Here is a 21,850-nt window from a genome sequence, read left to right as displayed (position 1 = left end):
GGAGCAGGTCTGCAGCTGTGCCCAAAGGACGGGCAGGCTCAGGGTCTCTGGGAGGTGCAAGAACAGCTTCCACAAGGGGCAATGCATGCGAGGCCAGCAAGGGACTGACAGGTGGGTTTGGAATCACGCACGGAGGCTGGCGGGTAGGTTCTGCAGGTCACGTGCAGAGGCTGGCAGGTAGGTTCCGAGGATCATGCCCAGAAGCTGGCGGGTGGGTTCTGCGCGTCACACACAGAGGCTGGCAGGTGGGTTCTGTGGGTCATACACAGAGATTGGCAGGTGGTTCTGAGGGTCACGCTGGAGGCTGGCGGGTGGGTTCCAAGGGTCACGCACAGAGGTTGGCGGGTGGGTCCTGTGGGTCATGCCCAGGGCTGGCTGCCATGAGTGGGAGAAAGGTACGGTGAAGGGGCTGGGCCTTTATCTAAGAGCGGACTGTGATGGAAGTGCCCTTCCAAGACAGAAGGGTAGGTTAGCACACAGGGTTAAGGAGGCCAGAGAGGAGGTCGCTGCAGGGGTTTGCTCTGACATTGAATTAGTGGAAGCAGCGGTCTGCAGCCTCCATAATGCAAGGTTATGAGCAGGAGCAGGGGCTGACTCTGTGAGACCAAGTTCGACACGGACACTCGGTCCTGGGCAGCGGGCAGAAAGTGGCACCATGACACAAGAGAGGGGATGGCAGGAGGGACCTGGCTGAAGAAGACGACCAGAGCTTCTACTGGAAGTGACTTTGGAAGAAAGACCTGGCGGACATGGATATGACTTTAGGATGAGTTCAGGGTTGAATTCCAGATTCTGGGAACAATATGGTGAGAAACAGGCCATAAGAACGGCCAGGCAAACAGAACGTCGAGGAGCAGTGGGCAGCCAGCGCAGGGGTAGGGAGGGAAGGACGGACAGGCGAACGCAGGGGCAGGCAGTGGAGATGAGACACAGAGCCTGTGGGAAGCAGTTCGGCCACCAGCTGGGGGATGTCAGAGATGTCCTGGGGCCACCATCCTGAAAACCAGATTTCTGGACAGTGAAATGGAGTTGTTAGAGGGATACAGGGCCCTAGAGAGCACTCGGAGGTCCAAACTCCTCATCCTAAAGAAGGGGACACTGCGGCCACGACATTCCATGCCTCGCCCAAGGCTCTAGAGCTATAAAGTGGTGGAACCATGACTGAGGGCCGGCTGTCTTCTCTCTCATTGTTACTGTATTTATTAACCTGGTTACTTATGCTTTCCAAAAAGCTTTATGTGCAAATGATCTTTTGCTATAATCCACACTTCAGTCAGATGGATGCATTCAACGGAACCAGTCAGAAGATCCACAATGCTAGACAGTGCACCTGATGTGCAGTTCCTGGAATGGAGCTCCCTTCCCCAAAGCCAAATGTTTTCTCTGAAACCCTCTGTTCTTTAACGCTGAAGTCCTGGATGCCTGCTAGGAGCAGCTCCAGTAGGAACAGAGGTGGGGCTCAGAGAAGGAAGCAGGGACAGCAACAGAGGGGTGGGTTCCCAAAGGCCTGGAGCACAGGATGGTGTCACCACAGCAGAATGGCCACTTGCAGAATCCACGAAGGCTGATTCCAACCTAAGATCTGATAAGGCCCAGGCCTGTCCAGCAGAGCCACACCCCATCAGGCAGGAGAGAGCGCCACAGCCTGCGCTGCAATCTTGAGTGCCCAGAATTTTGCGCCTCTGTTGATAAAATAAAACACATGCCAATGTTTTCCAAAGGATAATGAGCAAGACTGTTTAAACAGAGTCCACTCATATATAACTTCCTTGAGCTATTTTAGGGTCACATTATGTGGCAGTCCATATCATTTCCAGCTGCTCCACATGGGTCCCAGGTCTCCTATCAGCATGGAGTGATGGTCTGGCAGAAAAGTCCTCGCCAGGATGCAGGGGGCTCACCTCTGTGCCCGCCAGGCAGCTGCTCGTTCTTTTTTCTTTTTTTTTGAGACAGAGTCTCGCTCTTGTTGCCAGGCTGGAGTGCAATGGCACGATCTCGGCTCACTGCAATCTCTGCCTCCCAGGTTCAAGCGATTCTCCTGCCTCAGTCTCCTGAGTAGCTGGGACTACAGGCACACGCCATCAGGCCCAGATAATTTTTGTATTTTTAGTAGAGATGGGGTTTCACCATGTTGGCCAGGCTGGTCTCAAACTCTTGACCTCAGGTGATCCACCTGCCTCGGCCTCCCACAGTGCTGAGATTCTAGGCATGAGCCACCGTGCCCAGCCATCTGCTCATTTCTCACAGGCACTCTGCAGCATCTTCTTGGGCAATTTGAAATGCAGTGGAAAAATCCTATCCTTGTCTGTTATCTTGACACTGTTCTGAGCGGGTGTCTCTGGGAGGTTAGCAGTACAGAAGAGAGTAGGGGCCAACAGTTTAATCCAGAAGAAGAGGCAATGAATCCGGACCCAGCGGTCAAGGGTGTGGCTCTGCCACTTATCTGAAGTCAACCTGGCAGAGAACAGCAGTGGCAACTCCAACAAAGGAAATGTGGGGCCAGCACTTGGAACAAACTGGAACAAAATATGCTCAGGAAATGTTCCAAAATACAAAAGAGCTGTTAGATGAACTCTGGCTCAGTCACCAGATCCTTGCAAAAAGAAATTTAATGGATTTAGAATACAAATCAGAAACAGGGATAAAAGTAAAATATGAGCTCATCAGTAGCCTCAAAAACAAAACCGGGGCTGCACTGAACCCAAAAGGTGGCGGAGACGGGAACAGGTCTGAGGAAGGCTGGCCTCTTCCAGGACGGGAGTCTCAGAAGGCACCCATCCATGTGGTTCCCTGGATCCAGCCTCAGGTCATGCCCTAAAGAAGGCACTGAAGGTTTCCAAAAGGGGAGGCCAAAAATCGAAATCCAGAGCGGGAAGGAAATGAGCAAGGAACTAACACTTGCTGACTGCACATTCTGCAGGAACAGAGCATTGTGCTAGGAGCTTTATTTATATCACCTCATTTTATTCCACAACAATTCTAACAAGGTGAATAACGCTCCCATTTTACCGCTAATAAAAGGGTATAAGTAACGTGCCCACGGTCACACTGCTAATAAGCAAAGGAGCTAGTATTGGACCTGGAGCTGTTCATGATGTGTGGACATTTGATTTAAAAAAAAAAACTAGGTCCTTACTTATTTTAATTTCCTTTAGGATTTATTTGATTCATTTGACAATTTTTTTTTTTTTTTTTTTTTTTTGAGATGGAGTTTCACTCTTATTGCCCAAGCTGGAGTGCAATGGTGCGATCTTGGCTCACTGCAACCTCTGCCTCCTGGGTTCAAGTGATTCTCCTGCCTCAGCCCCCAGAGTAGCTGGGATTACAGGTATGCACCACCACACCTAGCTAATTTAGTTTTTGTTTTTTTGTTTTTTTTGTACTTTTAGTAGAGACGGGATTTCACCATGTTGGCCAGGCTGGCCTCGAACTCCTGACCTCGTGTTTTGCCCACGTCGGCCTCCCAAAGTGCTGGGATTATAGGCGTGAGCCACCACGTCTGGCCTAATCTAGTATTTTTAGTAGAGATGGGGTTTCTCCGTGTTGGTCAGGCTGGTCTCGAACTCCTGACCTCAGGTGATCCGCCTGCTTCCACCTCCCAAAGTGCTGGGATTACAGGCGTGAGCCACCGCACCCAGCTCTCATTTGACAAATATTTATAGAGAAGCTTATATACTGCTATTCTAGATGCTGAAGATAAGCAGTGACTGAAGTTTGTGCCCTTAAGAAGTTTAACTGTAGTCTACTAGTTAGTACTTCAAAGTCAAATTATTTCCAACTCAGGGTCACAGAGAAGACAGACAGAGAATCAGCAACCTACAGAGTTTAATATTCACCTACCTATCTATAGGAGACCTGTAGCACATCGGCACTTAAGAACCTATCTGTTTTCATTATTCTAATTTATGTGTAACTTAAATACACACACACACACAATTTGAATAAAATAATATAAAAGCTACCACACAAGTCAATAGTAACTGAATTCAAAGTGGACTCAGACCAAAAGAATACGTAACCAGAGAGGTTCTGTGAATATCAGCAGCAAAGCACCTGCAGAATAAACAACCATATGAGGAAGCTGAGAGTTATGTGCACTTGTGCCAATAATTTTTTTTTTTTTTCCAAGACGGAGTCTCACTCTACCACCAGGCAGGAGTGCAATGGCGCAATCTTGGCTCACTGCAACCTCTCCGCCTCCTGGGTTCAAGCAGTTTTCTGCCTCAGCCTCCCGAGTAGCTGGGATTACAGGCGCCCGTCACCATGCCCAGCTAATTTTTGTGTTTTTAGTAGAGATGGGGTTTCACCATCTTGGCCAGGCTGGTCTTGAACTCCTGACCTTGTGATCCACCCGCCTCAGTCCCCCAAAGTGCTGGGATTGCAGGCGTGAGCCACCGCACCCAGCACTTGTGCCAGTAATTTAAAGACTTTTGGCCAGGCGCTGTGGCTCATGCCTGTAATCCCAGCACTTTGGGAAGCTGAGATGGGCGGATCACTTGAGGTCAAGAGTTCGAGACCATCCTGGCCAACATGGTGAAACCCTGTCTCTACTAAAAATACAACAATTAGCCAGGTGTGGTGGCGTGCACCTGTAATCCCAGCTACTCAGGAGGCTCACGGAGGAGAATCGCTTGGACCCGGGAGGCAGAGGTTGTAGTGAGCCGAGGTCGCCTACTGCACTCCAGCCTGGGCAACAGAGTAAGCCACCATCTCAAAAAAAAAAAAAAAAAAAAAAGACTTTTGTAATAACTACTTGCTAAAGTCATCAATAGCCTAAGGAGTGAAAGAAAAATATCTGAGACAAAAACATCCAAAAAAAATAATAATAACTTGACAAAGCTTTAACCAAAGAGAAACAAAATGAAAATCACCCAAGAAAAGCAAGAGTGCTTTTCATAGCAAGACTGCTAACCTGCCTTCAACCCAATTCAACAGACAACAAATGAAGAATCTGGCCACTGAGGTAAAAAATACAATCAAGTAAGCCTCCAAGCAAAATATGGATGGGTGAGCCTTCGGTCAGGGTGTCAAGAAAACAAGTGGAATTTCTAACTGATGGATTATGCTCTAGGTAGAGAGAAGAGACTCATGCGGGCCATGTGCAGGGGGTCCCTTGGGCCAGCACTAGGTGCTCACTCGAGTCAAATAAAACTGGTGTAATGTCAACTTATCCTCCATGTGAACTTCACCCAAAGGGACGAAGACACAGCATAGAGCAAGATGGGAATTTTCTGTGTCAGACTATTTGGATCTTAACCTTAAATATGTCATTGCCTGACTTTTCCCCTTCCTTTCCTTCTTGCTTCTCCTCTGGCAAAAGCAGCAGTCAGGAAGAGACCAGACCCACACCAGCAAGACAAAGTGGTGGACCATCAACCCTTCCAGGCCTTGGCTTAGAGAAGACAGCTTTACAAACGAGGGAGAATGTTAACATCTGGTGAACCAAGGGGAGCCGTATGTGAGTTTTGCTGTACTACTCTTTTAACTTTTCTATACATTTGACAATTTTCCAAAAAAAGCTTGAGCAAACAAAAAGAAAAAATGTATACAGCTTTGAAAGGTTGAGGTAGGAGAGGGATGAAAATGGCATCATTCTCCAAATCTGGAGGCAAAGAGTCAAAGATAAATTCCGATAACTCTAAACCTTAGACACCAACTATCAACTTGCACCAACAACCTTGGAGATTATTTAAAAAAAAAAAAAAAAAAAAAAGCCCTGAGCAAGTTCCTCTCCCTTGTGACGTCTGTCTCCCCAGGCTGGGGCCAGGTGCTGACCTTCAGCGCCCAGCCCTCAGACCCCTCCTGAGTGGGCGCCAGGGTCTAGGAGGCTCCACTGGCCTCTGCAGGCTGAGGTTACTCTTCTCCATGAATGGCCAGGTTGGCCTTCTCAGAGGGTGCCGCAGATGCCCTCATTTGGGGACACCAACAGTATTCAAGGGATTAAACAAGGACAGTTTTTCCTACGCCTCTCATTGGCAAAGAACTGCCAACGTGGGAGTGGAAAAATTCACTGCCAACGGACAAAACTCATTCGAATGACAACTTATTCCAGCGCCGGCCATTCCAGGAAAGGAGGGAGGGGAGCTTTATAATGGGAAAGGAAATCTGTTATTCCCTATACATCATAATTCACCTGATGAGTTAATCAGGAAGGAAGGGAAACCTATTTGAGTTCAGCGTCTGTCTGGCTCTTTGTTGACCTCCCTACTTCACCAGGGTCCCCCCTCCCGGGGCTCCCATTCCCCTTCCACAGAGACCAAAGGATTGAAGTGTCTGCCTGCACTGCTCTGCAGGGACTCACAGGGGCACCACACTCTCCCTGAAGGACACAGCCTGACTTCCGGGGCTGGGATTTACCAATGTCACTCAGCAAGGTGAGGATGGCGCCTTCCCGCAGACCGCAGCAGTTCTCAAACTGATTCAGGTACTGTCAAGAAAGTGAGAAGCAGCATCAGAGCCGGTGGTCACAAACCACTGGAAATCCACACGTGTCTCTTACCAGCCCATGTGACCAGAGTGCTGACCCTGGGCCCTGGTCTTTAGGGGACCTGCTTTTGAGGAAGCCGGGGCAGCAGGACTAACAGGGATTGGCCGGAGGACGAGGAGGAGGAGGAGGAGGAGGAAGCAGTCCTGACCACCCCAGGGCTCTCACATCCTCACAGCAAGGGGCCTCTGGGGTGAGTAAAGTTCTATTCTCACCAGCTGCTGCAGTTCTGAGCAAGGCAGGCTGAAGTCTAAGCACAGGAAATAGGAATTCTCTGTGCATGAGAGTCCTAGAGACAGGCCAGGCTGGGAGGGCGTCACTGGAAACCACCCTCCGACTACCGCCCTGCCATCTCCTAGCCATGTGGGTGATGGTAACAGTAGAGAACAGTTACTGAGCACTTACTACGTGCCAGGGGCTGGAAGAGCTCTGCAAGGATTAGCTCGGCAAAGCCTTCCCCGCGTGACCTCATTTAATACTAACCACCACCACTGAGTTAAGGACGGGTGGAATCCCCATGTTGGAGGAGGAAACTGAGGTTATACGGTCGGATACCTGTCAGCTCACACAGCTGTGAGAGGGCAGTGCTGGAATGCGGCGCCAGGTCAATCTGAAACTCAAGCCCAAGCCCTTAATCCCCTGCCTTCCTGGCCTCCTCGACTGTCAAGAGGCTCCGTGTGCTGCTGGGAGCTGGCCTCCGAGGAGCGCGGAGAGAGGAGCTTCCCATCTGAGCCTCACCGTTGGAATTCACGTCATATTCATAAACACTCAAGAGTCTGTTTACGTACCCAGCATGTAGACTTTTAACATCGACTCTTACATGTCCCCATGTGCTGGCCAAGCCTGCCTCTCCGTGCTCACGGGTGTATTATAGATTTGAACTTTTTAGAGGGAACAAAGGAAACAACAGATAACAAGACACTGGGCAACAGTGTCCTCCCCCAACCCCGCTGGGTGACAGCAAGGACAGGGGTCCCTTAGGATGCGAGCCCTTCCTGCCTCCCCCTCAATTATCCTGCAACCCAGGCCAGGCCAGTCATGTTAAACTTTCCATCTCTTCTTCCCTGGCTCGTTGGCTCTTTGCCACCTAAAAGACCAAGTCTAAAAGCCTCTGCCTCACTTCAGAGCCCTCTGTAATCTGGCCACATCCCACCTACTTCCAGGCTGCCCTCTGAGAAGTCTCCACTTGACTACAACATGGCTTTATCTCTACACAGCTGCAGTTAGTAATGGGTGACTGTCAAAGGTTAGAAAAATAAGGAGAAAATCGAAGTGCTGTTGAGTTCCCCCATCTCTCATTGTGGGTCATGCCAAGGGCTGTGTTCATATCCTGCTGTGAGTGCCACTCCCAGGACATGCCTATCTCCAGGGAGAGCCACTCCGGCAGGCCAAGCCCCATGGAAAGTTTTATTTTATTTATCTGTCTCTTTCTTCTGAGACAGGATTATCTTTTTTCTTGAGACTGAGTCTTGCTCTGTCACCCAGGCTGGCATGCAGTGGTGCAATCATAGCTCACCGTAGCCTCAACCTCCCAGGCTCAAGCCATCCTCCCACCCCAGCCTCCAAAGTAGTAGGGACCACAAGCACATGCCACCACACCTGGCTAATTTTTCATTTTTTATTTTTTGAGGAGACAGGGCCTTGGTATGTTGCCCAGGCTGGTCTCAAACTCCTGGCCTCAAGCTATCCTCCTGTCTCAGCTTCCCAAAGTGGAAAAAAAAATTTTTTTAAGAGGCACAAAGGCCTGGAGGAACAGTGAGAACAGCACCTGAAGTGTGTCTGGGAATGGCCACTGAACGGGAATAAACGTCTGGGCTCCCACCCCCACTACTGTGACCCTTCCAGACTGAAGAGGTACACTCGCAGAGCAACCGACCTCTTTTTCAATTAAAATAAAAATGGTTTTTGGCTGGGCACAGTGGCTCACACCTGTAATCCCAGCACTTTGGGAGGCCGAGGTGGGCGATCATTTGAGGTCAGGAGTTCGAGACCAGCCTGGCTGATGTGGCAAGAACCTGCCTCTACTAAAAATACAAAAATTAGTCACGCCTGGGGGCAGGCGCCTGTAATCCCAGCTACTCGGGAGGCTGAGGCAGGAGAATCACTTGGACCCAGGAGGCGGAGGTTGCAGTGAGCCGAGATCACGCCACTGCACTCCAGCCTGGGCAACAGAGCGAGACTGTGTCTCAAAAATATATATATATATTATTTTGTTCAGAGCTTCCAGTTTTCATAACGTTATATGGCCTTATTCAGTCTCAGAGATGGAGAGGTGGCCTGTGGCTGGGTCTGTGTGGGCTGGGACCCAGGCTCTGCTGCTACAGCTGTGTGAGGCCCAACCTCTCTGGGCCGTGACATCCACCTGTCATGTGGGAACCATACCTGTGCACCCATGTGTGAGCTTTTGGAAATCGAATGAGGTAACATGTACTAGCAGGCTGTGTGGTACTGTCATAGGGAACAATGGGGAGGAGGGCACCCAACTGCCCCTGAGACCAGGAGGGGCTGCCATCCACCCACCAGAGGTGAACATTCTAGGGAAGAGGAGGTGGTGTGCTGAGAAGGTGGAGAGTACAGCCCCACAGATGAGTCCAGGTGGGTCAGGTGGGTAGGATGGATTGGGGCGGGTCTGCAGCCCTGGCCCAGCTCTCTGATCATGAATCCCGCTCCCTCTCTGCTATGCTTGCTGCCCCCGTGTGTGGTGCTGTCCCATCTCTGGAATAAAATCCCTCCTAATAAGGAGAGCAGTGGCGCTGGCACCAAAGGCCTAACGTGGCCCTAACATGCCCAGGGAGGAAGCATTTGTTTTGGAACTTACCCAGTCCTTCCCCACGCCCAGACCTGTGATGAGTTTTCCTTGTCATTGGAGTAATCCCAGCAGAGTGTGCAGCACACCCTTCCCCCTTCCCTGGTGTTCTCGGAAGCGCCTCTGACTCACACACACACCAGCCCCAGGTGGGCAGGGAACAGAGGATCTGAGAGGTAAAGCAGCCCTGCTGGAGTTGCTGGGGCTCCCCAGGCTTCCTGATGATGACAGAAGTGAAAGGTCTCCCCATCCCCCTTCCTGGTGTCCCACCTGCCCAGACAGGCTGTGCACCTGGGCAGCCGCAGGAGCCTCACCTTCCGGAGATCTCCTCCTTGGCAGTACTCCATGGCCAGCAGGGGCAGGTCATTGGGTGCCAAGTTCTGCATCCCCTCAGGGACATCTCGGGCAGCCACCACATTGGGGTGGGTCAGCCTAGGAAGGAGGAAAACCGATGAGAGCAGAGCCAGGCTCCTGCCCAGACCCATCCCCACCACCCCCACCACCCCCACCAGGTCTCAGCAACAAAGGCCCAGGATAACCCAGGGCTTCGAAACAGAGGAAGATAGAGCCCAGGACGGGTGGCCAACTGCAATGCCCGGGTCAGTGGCGCTCACCCAGCCCCATTCACAGCACCAGAACTCAGGCCCTGAGGGCGCACGGCGTGTAACTTCAGTTTTTTGTGCACGCCATATCCCAAGTCCTCATCATGCTGCCAAACTGCTCCTACGAGGACCTTCCAATCTCATGCCCTCCACATGGGGAGGATGTGTCACACACGCAAGCAGGCAAACAAGGTGGTGCCTGCTCTTTTTGTTTTCATATTTTTTTTCTTTTCTCTGTTTATTTTTCGGCAGGTTGGTTCACGCACACACATCACCCCAAGGGGGACACACAGAGAAGGGTCTGAGAAGGAACTCATGTAACCAAATGGAACCATGACGTAACCAAATGGCACCTCCTCTTTTTAAGAGGCTGGCAGAGGAGCCCCTGCTTGGTGTCCTCCTTACTGGCTCTTTCGGAGCCCACCTCACGCCTCGCTAGCTAGGGGGTCAGCAGCCACCGGGCAGATGGACAGCCCCGTCTCCACACTAGAGGAATAAATGTCAGCCACAGCATGACAGCAGAGAACGGTCACATACCACCTTGGAACTGGAAATATAGGAGGAAAGAAGGCTTTTTTTGCTGACAAAAGAAAAGTCACTGTGATAACTGTGTTAACTTATTTAATACAATGAAATTGATGAAAAGCCCTTAACAAGGCCCAGTGTGGACTTTAGCTGCTCTTCCTCTGGCGTCTTCAGAAGCAGCAGAGTCACCGTGGAGACTGCCAGGCTGGCGCCCTGATGGAGGGGCAGATATTTAAGACTCTCCTCTCTTTTTTTTAGACAGGGTCTTGCTCTGTTGCCCAGGCTGGAGTGCAGTGGCTTGATCTCGGCTCACTGCAAGCTCCGCCTCCTGGGTTCATGCCATTCTCCTGCCTCAGCCTCCCAAGTGGCTGAGACTACAGGTGCCCACCACCATGCCCGGCTAATTTTTTGTATTTTTAGTAGAGACGGGGTTTCCTTGTCATTGGAGTAATCCCAGCACAGTGTGCAGCACGCCTTCCCCCTTCCCTGGTGTTCTCTGTAGCTGGGACTACAGGCGCCCACCACCATGCCCAGCTAATTTTTTGTATTTTTAGTAGAGATGGGGTTTCACCATGTTAGCCAGGATGGTCTCAATCTCCTGCCCTCGTGATCGGCCTGCCTTGGCCTCCCAAAGTGCTGGGATTATAGGGGTGAGCCACTGCGCCCAGCAAGACTCTCCTTTCTAGACACACCGGGGGCTGCTGCTCCAGCTTTCCCTTGGGTCCCTGTGCGCGAGGCCCTCACCTTCTCATGATCTGGATCTCCAGGCACCACCGCTCTCGGTTCCGGGGACTGAGCTCCTGCCGGCACTGCTTGATGGCAATCTGCTCACCTGTTTCCTACAGAAACAGCACAGTGGGGACCAGCAGAGCGAGCTGCAGGCCAAATCCCACGCTGTCTGCTGCACGGGAGGGGTCTCCAGGCCCCAGGCGTCACCTGCAATCACCTCCTGGTGCTCTGAGGTCACATGTGTACCCCGATCGACAGCCACGTAGCACCTACCCTTTGGGCTGTCTCCTTACCACCCCACCTCTCACCCAACCTCTCCAGCCTCATTCCTTTCTCTTTTTTTTTTTTTTGTTTGAGATGGAGTCTTGCTCTGTCACCCAGGCTGAAGTGCACAGGCACAATAGCTCACTGCAACCTCCGCATCCTGTGTTCAAGTGATTCTTGTGCCTCAGCCTCCTGAGTAGCTGGGATTACAGGCATGCGCAATCACGCCTGGCAAATTTTTGTATTTTTAGTAGAGACAGGGTTTCACCATGTTGGTGAGGCTGTTCTTGAATTCCTGACCTCAAGTGATCTGCCCGCCTCGCCCTCTCAATGTGCTGGGATTACAGACGTGAGCCACCGCACCCAGCCTCTCCCACCTCATTTCTATCCATCCAGAGCCTACAGAGCCTTCAAGGCCCTGCTCCATTCCCAGCTCCGCCATGAAACCTCTGCTGACCATTCCTGCCCAGAGAGGTTTCTCTGTCCGAACCCCGGCTGCTGCTGTATTAGGCTGACCCATGGGACACTGCTGATAATTGACCACACTGACCTACAAAAATGGCACCTGCATGTGGTTCAACCTAATAGTGAACACCACATTGAGCGTCTTCATTGTTTCATGTGAGAGTTCTCTCCTTTCAGAGAGAACGCAAGCATAATATAGCAGACAAAACACTGGCTGGTTCAAATTCCAACTGTGCCATTTACTAGCTATGTGGCCTTGGGTAAACCACTTGGTCTGACTCAGTTTCTTCTGTAAAATGGGAATACTGACACCCATCTTTCAGGGCTTGAAAACAAGCCTCTAGCAGGTATTAGTAACCCTGCAGAGCAGGGAACCCAGGTCATCCGAGTACTCCTGTTTAACATCCTACAGAGATTGGCTCCCATCTGCATTTCCAGCCACTCTTCCCACGACACTGCAGCCAGACGGCCCCACCCACCCTGGCGCTTGGCCCTGCTCCTCTACACTTGCCAGCACAGGTGCATAGGCACCACGGTCTGCCGAGCTCAAGAGGGTCTCACCCTCTGCTATACTCCTGTAACAGGTAATTCCTTCAGTGCACATGCCAAACAGTTACTTTCTGCAGAGTAACGGGCGGTTTTCTCTTCTCTTTGTTAAATTATAGACTTGTCCAGCTTCATGGGCTTTAACCTGTACCGAGGTAACCAGCACCATCCGCAGTGGTGGCTCCTCCAGCTGGTGAATCATGAGCCGAGCCACTGGCTCCTGGCGGCCTCCCCTATTCTCCCTGGTGCATGAGTGAGGACACTGGAGACAGGCAGGCCCTGAGGCTGTGGCACGGGCAGCAGGGAGAGCGGCTCTGGCCTCGGGCACTCCAGCTGCCACAAGGGAGTCACCACTGCACCACTGTCACCTCTTTTGGCCATGGGGGGGGGTCTCCAAGACAACTGCAGGGCAGCAGCTACCCCAGGCAGCAGCTCCCGGAGCCCCAGCCTGAGAGCCGATCCTGCCACCGCTAAACAAGCTGACCTGCACCAACATCCTGCACCTCCTGTGTACCTACAGCATGAAACTCCCTACCCGCACACACATCTGGGCAAGAGACGCGCCTGCAGGGTGGCACAGGGCACCTAGCAGTAGGAGAAGATTTCACAATTGTACCAGACTCTACTGTGGCTCACTTGAAGGATGTCCTAGAGGCCCTGTTAGGCCAATTTCTGTTTTCTCTCAGTTTATGAAGATACAAACTGAAAAGAATCATAAATCTTGTAAGTGAGCAACAGACATGGTACTGAATGGGACTTAAAAAGACACACAGATCAGCCTGGGCAACGTGGAAAAACCCCATCTCTACAAAAAAATGCAAAAATTAGCCAGGTGTGGTGCCATGCACCTGTAGTCTTAGCCACTCAGGAGGCTGAGGTGGGAGGATTGCTTAAGCCCAAGAGGCAGAGGTTGCAGGAGATCTGGGCAACAGAGTAAGACCCTGTTTCAAAAAAAAAAAAGACACACAGAGGACTGTGGCAAGGCCTCCCAGTGTGGCTGTTCCCACGGCACTCAAGCCACCTCAGTCTCACAGTTACCAAACTGGCCGGGATCCCTGCAGGAACAAGGACCCTCACAGCAAGAAAAGGAAAAATGGAAACTTCCACATACACCAGAAGCTGTCTAATAAGACCAGTGAGTCACTGACCAATAAGCCAATCCTTAACACCGACACCAAGAACCAAAAGCTTCAGAAAAAAAGGTGGAAATGGAACAGTAGACTCCATGCCAGAAAGGAGGTACTGTTAACACCTCTAAAATACTCTCAGAAGCTGCTTTCATCAAAGCCCAATACCACTTTGGCTAAGCTTTCCATCAGATGGTGACCTTGCATGCCTACTTTTTTTTTTTTTAACAGCTCTATTGAGAATAATTCATGCACCATACGATTCATCCAATTAAATTACACAATTCAATGGTTTTTGGCATACTCAAGAGTTGTGAGACCAAAACCACGGCGCACTTTAGAACATGTTTGCCATCCCACAAAGAAACCCCACACCCATCAGCAGCCACTCCCTACTCCCCTTGAGCCCCCCTAGTCCTAGGCAACCACCTACCTCTTTCTGTCTCTACGGATTACCCTGTCCTGGATGTTTCATATAAATGGAATCATATATCATGTGGCCTTTTGTGACAGGCTTCTTTCCCTGAGCACTGTTTCCAAGGTTCACCCATGGTGCAGCCACAAGCTTACGTCTGTGACTACGGGAGACCCCCTCAGTCCAGTCTGCGGCAGTAGGCATGGGCATCCAGGTTCTGCCCTAAGTATGCTTCTCATTCTCTTTGTCTAGTAGAACCCTGATCTTTGGCCTAGATTCTGAGGCGCTCTCTGAACAAGAGCTGACCTCTCTCAACAACTGTAAACCCTGTTGCTATTTTTTCTTTTTAGAGACAGGGTCTCACTCTGTTGCCCAGGCTGCAGTGCAGTGGAGTGATCATAGCTCACTGCTACCTAAAACTCCTTGGCTCAAGCGATCCTCCCACCTCAGCTTCAAGTAGCTGGGATTACAAGCATGGTCATTGTGTCCAGCTAATTTTTTTTATTTGTATTTTATTTTTGTAGAGATGGAGTCTCACTATGTTGCCCAGGCTGGTCTCAAACCCCTGGCCCCAAGTGGTCCTCCTACCTCAGCCTCTCTAAGAACTGGGATTACAGGCCTAAGCCCCTGCACCCGGCCACCTTGTTGCTATCAAACTGATTAGTACAGTGGTACAAACCATGGTGGACACAAGTCTATTTCAAGCTTTTTAAGAATTAGGGAATGTGTCAAAAGAATAACATTTCTGGCCAGCCATGGTGGCTCATGCCTGCAATCCCAGAAACTTGGGAGGCCCAGGCAGGTGGATCACCTGAGGTCAGGAGTTCGAGACCAGCCTGGCCAACATGGTGAAACCCCATCTCTACTAAAAATAAAAAATTAGCTGGGTGCAATGGTGGGTGCCTGTAATCCTAGCTACTTGGGAGGCTGAGGCAGGAGAATTGCTTGAACCCAGGTGTCAGAGGTTGCAGTGAACCGAGATCGTGCCACTGCACTCCAGCCTGGGTGACAGAGTGAGACTCTGTCTCAAAAAAAAAAAAAAAAAAAAAAAGAATAACGTTTCTTTAATTGATGTGCAGACCATGTTACACCTTCCTGTACCTCCCGATTCCCGGTCTGTTCTCAGGCTGACATGAATTTGGTTTCAGGTTTCACTTCCCCACAGTGCTCAGACTCATTTTTGCCCAGTTCTGTGGTAGCTTCATCCACAGCAGCTCTGCCTGACGATATCTGCTATGGTTTAAGTGTCCACAGTTTTCCATAATTCAATGAAAGCCAATTCCCGTTGTAGCAGTATCACCTCAGTATTTTTCTTTTTTTTTGTTTTTGTTTTTGAGATGGAGTCTCGCTCTGTCGCCCAGGCTGGAGTGCAGTGGCATGACCTCGGCTCACTGCAAGCTCCGCCTCCCGGGTTCACGCCATTCTCCTGCCTCAGCGTCCTTAGTAGCTGGGACTACAGGCGTCCATCACCACGCCCAGCTAATTTTTTGTATTTTAGTAGAGACGGGGTTTCACCGTGTTGGCCACGATGGTCTCCATCTCCTGACCTCGTGATCCGCCCATCTCGGCCTCCCAAAGTGCTGGGATTACAGGTGTGAGCCACTGTGCCAGGACGTCACCTCAGTATTAAGGGGCAATTCGGCCACAATGGCTCTGCATCCCAGGTGGGACTGATGGTTATAAAAGGACAATTTTGGCCCCTTTTGTCTCTTGCCCTTTCGCCTTCACCCTGTGATGATGCCTTGACCTTGGACTTCATAGCCTCTAGGACTATGAGAAATAAAATCATTATAAATTACCCATTCTCAGCTACTCCGTGATAGCAGCACTGAGGAGCCGACTGAGACGCTGCTACAGACACTTGCCTCCAGTTAGGTGGAGTTTGCAGAGGAGCTCAGACGTGGGGAACGCAGGATTCCACAAACAGAGACCGATGGCCCTGCTGCAGCATGAGGTTCCATTGCCAAGAGCATCTATCCACCTCCATCCACCCTGCAACATTTCCATGGACAGTATTCCAAGCAATGGTTTAGCCAAAGAGACTGTAACTCATGGTTCGTTACCTCAGAATGACTGAGACTAAACCAAGATACTGAAAAATCTTCAGCAACGTAACTTCAATACACAGAAGAGTGCACTTGTTTTCTATTGCTGCTGTAATAAATTACCACAAATTGGTGGCTTAAAATAACACACTTTATTTCCTTGCAGTTCTATCTGCTGAAGCCTGACGTGGGTCTCCCTGAGCTAAGATGTTGGTGGGGCTACGCTCCATCCAGAGGCTCTAGGGGAGAGTCCGTTTCCCTACTTTTCCTTCTGCATCTTCTAGAAGCTCCACTTTCTTCAGCTCGTGGCCCCTTAGCCCATCCTGGTGTCAGCCATGGCCCGCCATCTTCCTCACATGCATCGGCTAACACTGGCTCTGCTGCCTCCTTCTCCCACGTTTAAGAACCCTTGGGATTACACTGGGACCCCCAGCGAAGCCAGGCCCATCTCCCCATCTAAGGTCAGCTGATTAGAAAACTTAATTTCATCTGCAACCTTAATTTCCCTTTGCCATACTGCCCCACCCAGTCATAGGTTCAGGGATTAGGATGCAGATTTCTTGGTGGGGTTGGGGTGGATTATTCTACCCACCACAAATGAAACAGGACAGATCACCAGATCCAAAAAGTAGATTAGATGACTCAGTTTATTAAGCGATTTTAGGTAATCTGTTTAGCTACAAATTGGATAACTGCAGTCTTTCGCCCAACACAAACACTGGACCTGATGCACAGCTGTCACTTGGCCCAACCCAGAATCAGGAGGAGATTCTGATACTGAAGACTTGATATTGGTCTTAAATATCCAAATGCAAACTAAAAAGACTGAACTCAGCAATGTGAACACTGAACAAGTCTTGAAATAACTGGGCATAGAGACCAAAACTAACTTTCTACTCACAGACAGCTCAGCTTCGCCCTAGAGTTGAGGCGAAATCCTAACTTCCTGGGCCTAGGAAGGTCTGCTGTAGATGCAGACATACTTAAGCTTTTCCTAACACAGTGGCTTTCATCTGCCTCTACGAAGTATTCTGAAATATTCCCAGTTTTTCCATGAGTAATGTTTCATTTGAAACAGAAATGCAAACAGAATGACTTTGTTACTAAAAACATACCTGCTCTAGAAAGCGAAATTCAATTAAAACAGCACAGAAACAGGCTATGATCACTGGTTCTGAAACCCCAGGGAGTTTGTTCTTCACTAGCAGTGGAACTCAAACACATGTAAGGTAAGAAGGATGGCTTATTTTATATTTCCTGGAATCTACTGAGTCTTAGCTTAGTTCTGTGGAAACCCAGACCAGGCCTGAGCCATCTCAGTACCCAACTTCTGGTACATGAACTCCTCGTGAAGGACAAAACTTAAAACTGCTTTGTGGCTGGGCGTGGTGGCTCACACCTATAATCCAGCACTTTGGGAGACCAAGGCAGGTGGATCACTAGGGTCTGGGGGTTTGAGACCAGCCTGGGCAACATGGCAAGACTCTTTCTCTATTAAAAATATTTTTAAAAACTAGCCAGGCATAGTAGTAGATGCCTGTAGTCCCAGCTACTTGGGAGGCTGAGGTGGGAGAATCTCCTGAGCCTGGGAAGTCAAGGCTGGGCAATAGAGCGAGACCTGTGTTGAGCTGTGATCACGCTGCTGCACTCCAGCCTGGGCTACTGGAGTGAGACCCTGTCTCAAAAAATACACACAAAACAACAAAAAACTGGTCTGTATTTTGAGAAAAGGGAGAAAGGGTCCCCTGTATGTCCAGATTGAATGTAGTGATGATGAAGGTCCTCAGAGTTTGCAATTCCTTGCCTTTGATGCATGTAAACATAAAACTTGTGTATAAGCATGTGTGTCATAAGGTGTAAAAAAGGCAGAGGGGGAGCACATCCTCAGACCAAAAGGTGCCTGGCAGATGCAAGCTGAAGACCAGTCACAAGAGAAACAAAAGGGGCCCAGCTTCCTCAAGTTCGCCTCTTCCAGTGACTCAGGGGAAACTCACAGAGGCCAAGAGCTACGTTTAGACCCTTAGCGCAGAAAGCCCAGTGTCCCGTTATCATGGCAAGTGTCCAACCAGGCCACTGTGGACATGGGGGCAATTAGTAACAACCTCCTCCTCTTTCTCAGACCCTGCCCCCTGAGATGAGTGCTTCAGAACGGAGGCACAGCGACCAGACAGACTGGGCAGGAGGACCCAGGGCTGGGAGCCAAAAGGTCCGGGATCCGGCTGCAGTTTCACCCCTGGCTCAGCAGGTGACTGGACACACCCTGGGCCCCAGCATCGCCTGGTCTACGCTAAGAGGGCCATGACTTCTTCACCCTACTCCCTACAGTGCAGACCCCCAATGGGCACAGGGGCCTCCTGCCTCACCCACAGGAGCCAGGCACTCGAGCTCAGGAGACGAGCAGGTCCAGGTGTAACTCCCTCCCCCACCGCCTGGTAAAGGTGCGATAGGAGCCCATGGTATATAAGCATCTGGGTCCTTATCTATAAGATGGGGATGGCTCCATCTGCTCCAGGGATGCTCCAGGGATGTCAGCTAAAATGAAACACAGTATCCGACCACAGGGAGCTGGGAATAAACAACCACAGCCTCACTTCCTTTTCTGGCCCTGTGGAGATGCTGCTCTGCCCACTTGAGTCAGCTTCTGTCTTCCTGCCAGGCCCTCGAAAGTGTACCTCCTTTCCAGATCCTGCTAAAGCTCCATTCACCCCAAGAAGCCTCCCTTCCCCAGCACTCAGAAGAGATCATGCGGACAGGGAACCCAGCTGGGCTGCCACATGATGCCCTGGAGAAATGGCAGCCACTGTTATCCATGTAGTTCGGTGCTTGGATTTAGACTCACTTAATGCATTCCTGAATGCTCCCTGGATCACTGTGATCAGAGAGTAAGCACACGAAGGGCAGGGCCCCTTTTTTCCTGTTATCCCCGACAGAGCTCAGGCCCAGGCTCTATAAATCCCTAGAGAAGTGACTGAATGGAGCAGAGGCTTTAAGGCTTCCAAGCACACAGATAAGCTGTGGTGAGTTTTGCCTTGTCCCATAAAGTGACAAGTAGAGGTCCATGCTGCTTCATAGAAGGGATCATTAATACTCTGCCTTCTAACAGCCAGTGCACACACTGCTTCCTCCACCCCAACGAGCATCCCGCAGGGCCCCAGGCAGCGCTTCCTGGCCCTCCTCACAGCCCAGTGCACACAGAACATGATGATATCACAAGGTACCCTGGGTCACTTCCAGAAGGCAGCTGACCCACATCCTGCCCAGCCATGTTGGGGACCCAGCACTGAGGAGATCAGTATCAGATCTCCCCATAATCCATGCATAAAGTGGGGACCCACAGCCAAGACGCTGACAGAGACAGGATCTGAAACCAGGTCTGTGTGACTGAGTCTCGTGTTTCCCTCCCCCTCTCCCAAAACATGCTGCCAGGTGGGGGCACTTGGTTATCTCCTCCTCCTCTTCCTTTGTATTTAACAAAGGTCTCATTGAAAATATCAGTCTATCTAAACCGTACTGGGAAGTGGTTTGTGCTGACCCCTGGGCTGGAGGTCTTAAGCAGTCCCGACACAGTGTGGAATGGTGAGGCCTGGGTGGCAGGAGAACCACAACAAGAGGGTAAGCAGGTTGTGGGGGGGCTCGCTTGTTAACTGCCCTCCCTCCCTGGGAAACACTCAATGTGGGGTTCTCTGTCTAACAAGGAAGACTTATAAGTGTTTTGTACTCCAAAGAAGTGTTTTTCAACCAAGCACAGTGGCTCATGCCTGAAATCCCAGCACTTTGGGAGGCCAAGGCAGGAGGATTGCTTGAGCCCAGGAGTTCGAGACCAGCCTGGGCAACATAGAAAGACCTCATCTCTACAAAAATAAAAAAATTAGCCAGGCATGGTGTCTCATGCCTGTAGTCCCAGCTACTCAGGAGGCTGAAGTGGGAAGACTCCTTGAGCCTGGGAATTCAAGGCTGCAGTGAGCCCTGATCGAGCCACTGCACTCCAGTCTGGGTGACAGAGGGAGACCCTGTCTCAAAAAACAAACAACAAAAAACCAATAAAGAAGTGTTTTCCCCTTCCTGCTTCAAAAAGGTTTAGACTGTGGGGAACAAGGAGAGCCTAAGGAACACCGAGGCCCCACCCTGAGTCCCCACCACAGAGAAGCCACAGACACAATGGAAAAAGCATGAGGTTGGGTTCCGAACAGACGCAGGTTCCAATCCTAGCCTCTTTGCTTGCGAGCTCAGCCTCTGTGGGTGAGTCACAGAGACTGTGCTTCAGTCTCCTCAACTATAAAACGGGAACAAAGACAACAGTACTTCCTTTCAGAGTTGTGCGGGCTGGAAAGAAAGCACGTAAATACCTAGTTTGATGCTGGCACATAGCAGGTTCTCAGTAAATGATGCCTCTGATTATCAGGCCACTTCTCTGACTGAGGATACCCATGCTTGGGGCTTTTTCATGTAATTTCTATTGTGATAACTACAATATTCCCTCTTCTGCAGACAAGATACAGTGCATGGAGCGTCAGGAAAGTGCACACTGTTGTTACGTGGAGTAAAACCATGAGAGTTAAGGAACCAACACCACCGTAGCCCAGCTGCTTCTTTTAAGAGGCTGTGAACAGAGGGGTCCTCAACAGAGAACACACACGCTCATCTTCTGAACTTGGACAATGATCAAAGACCTCTCCTCAGCACCCAAAGCAGCCCTAGAGATTTCCCAAACTTAGGGAGAACCCATGGGGAAGGAAGGTAGAGGCTTCCTGGCCTGGGCCGGGCTCACGGATAGTCATCCATTGAGGACCTGCAGGCACTCCATTCCTCCTGCTTCCCTCCACCTCTACTCCACCACTAAGCCCTGTTAATTCCACCCCTTAAATCTCTCTCTCTCTTTTTTTTTTTTCTCAGACAGACTTTTGCTCTTGTTGCCCAGACTGGAATGCAGTAGCATGATCTCGACCCACTGCAACCTCCACCTCCTGGGTTCAAGTAATTCTCCTGCCTCAGCCTCCTGAGTAGTTGGTATTACAGGCATGCGCCACCATGCCTGGCTAATTTTGTATTCTTAGTAGAGACGGGGTTTCTCCATGTTGGTCAGGCTGGTCTCGAACTCCCAACCTCAGGTGATCCACCTGCCTCTGCTCCCAAAGTGCTGGGATTACAGGCATGAGCCACCGCACCAGGCTTAAATATCTCTTAAGTCTGCCCACCTCTCCCCATCTCTCACCTGGACGACTCCAAAACATTCAGACCTGGTCTGCCCGCATCACTGGGACGGTGCCAGTGACACCCTAGTAGCAGCCACCGAGAGCTGGTTGTTAACTACTCAGGAACCGGGCCGGAGCGGGCTGTTAAACTACTGGTGGCTTGAAATCAGCCCTGGCGGGAGGAGCTACTCCATGAGAACTGCTGCGCACTATGGATCAAGGCATTTCTTCTGAGAGCTGATTTTTTTCCCAGCGTGCCGCCCACTGCTTGGGCCCTCCCAATCCGTACCCATGGGCACAGCGCTTCCCTCTAACATCGTTCCACAGCTCCTCCATCAAAACAAAACCTCCTCGGCTGAAACTGCCCAAAAAACACCACAGGGTCTGACTCGCACCGTCCACCCTCAGCCACCCAGGCACTTGTGCCCCATCCTCCCTTCCGGCCACACTGGCCTTCGGTCTTGCCCACTCACCACACCTGCCCTCCACAGGGGCCCCTCAGGAGCCTCTCCCTTGGCCTGGAACTCTCCTCCCACCTTCTCTGTCAAGCTGACTTCTACTAGGGCCTCAGTTCAAGTGTCACTTCCTTGGGGAACCTCCTCTGACACTGACTGATCCCACCCCAACGGAAGGTCTCAGTGCACTGGGTC

At 50.8% G+C, this 21,850-nt stretch overlaps 1 protein-coding gene across 5 annotated transcripts in view; it reads right to left on the bottom strand.

Annotated features, from left to right (window-relative positions):
- IKBKB (inhibitor of nuclear factor kappa B kinase subunit beta) overlaps nt 1-21,850 on the bottom strand; it is a 60,778-nt gene that overhangs the window by 32,243 nt on the left and 6,685 nt on the right. For 4 of the 5 annotated variants that reach the window (XR_008660577.2, XM_055296068.2, XM_055296066.2 and 1 more), the window contains 3 exons: nt 11,162-11,256; nt 9,605-9,722; nt 6,358-6,427 (listed from right to left, as the gene is read on the bottom strand). Coding sequence is in view for 4 of the 5 variants with exons in the window: in XM_055296068.2 (XP_055152043.1) it covers nt 6,358-6,427; nt 9,605-9,722; nt 11,162-11,256 (283 nt within the window). In the remaining variant the exon portion in view is untranslated. The remainder of the gene's footprint in view (nt 1-6,357; nt 6,428-9,604; nt 9,723-11,161; nt 11,257-21,850) is intronic. The other variant, XM_063610968.1, reaches the window with a different exon arrangement.

The sequence above is a fragment of the Symphalangus syndactylus genome, chromosome 10 (assembly GCF_028878055.3).
Source record: "Symphalangus syndactylus isolate Jambi chromosome 10, NHGRI_mSymSyn1-v2.1_pri, whole genome shotgun sequence".
Classification (NCBI taxonomy): Eukaryota; Metazoa; Chordata; class Mammalia; order Primates; family Hylobatidae; genus Symphalangus; species Symphalangus syndactylus.
The sequence above is the reverse complement of the archived record's forward strand: the minus strand, read 5'-3'. Positions and strand labels throughout refer to the sequence as shown.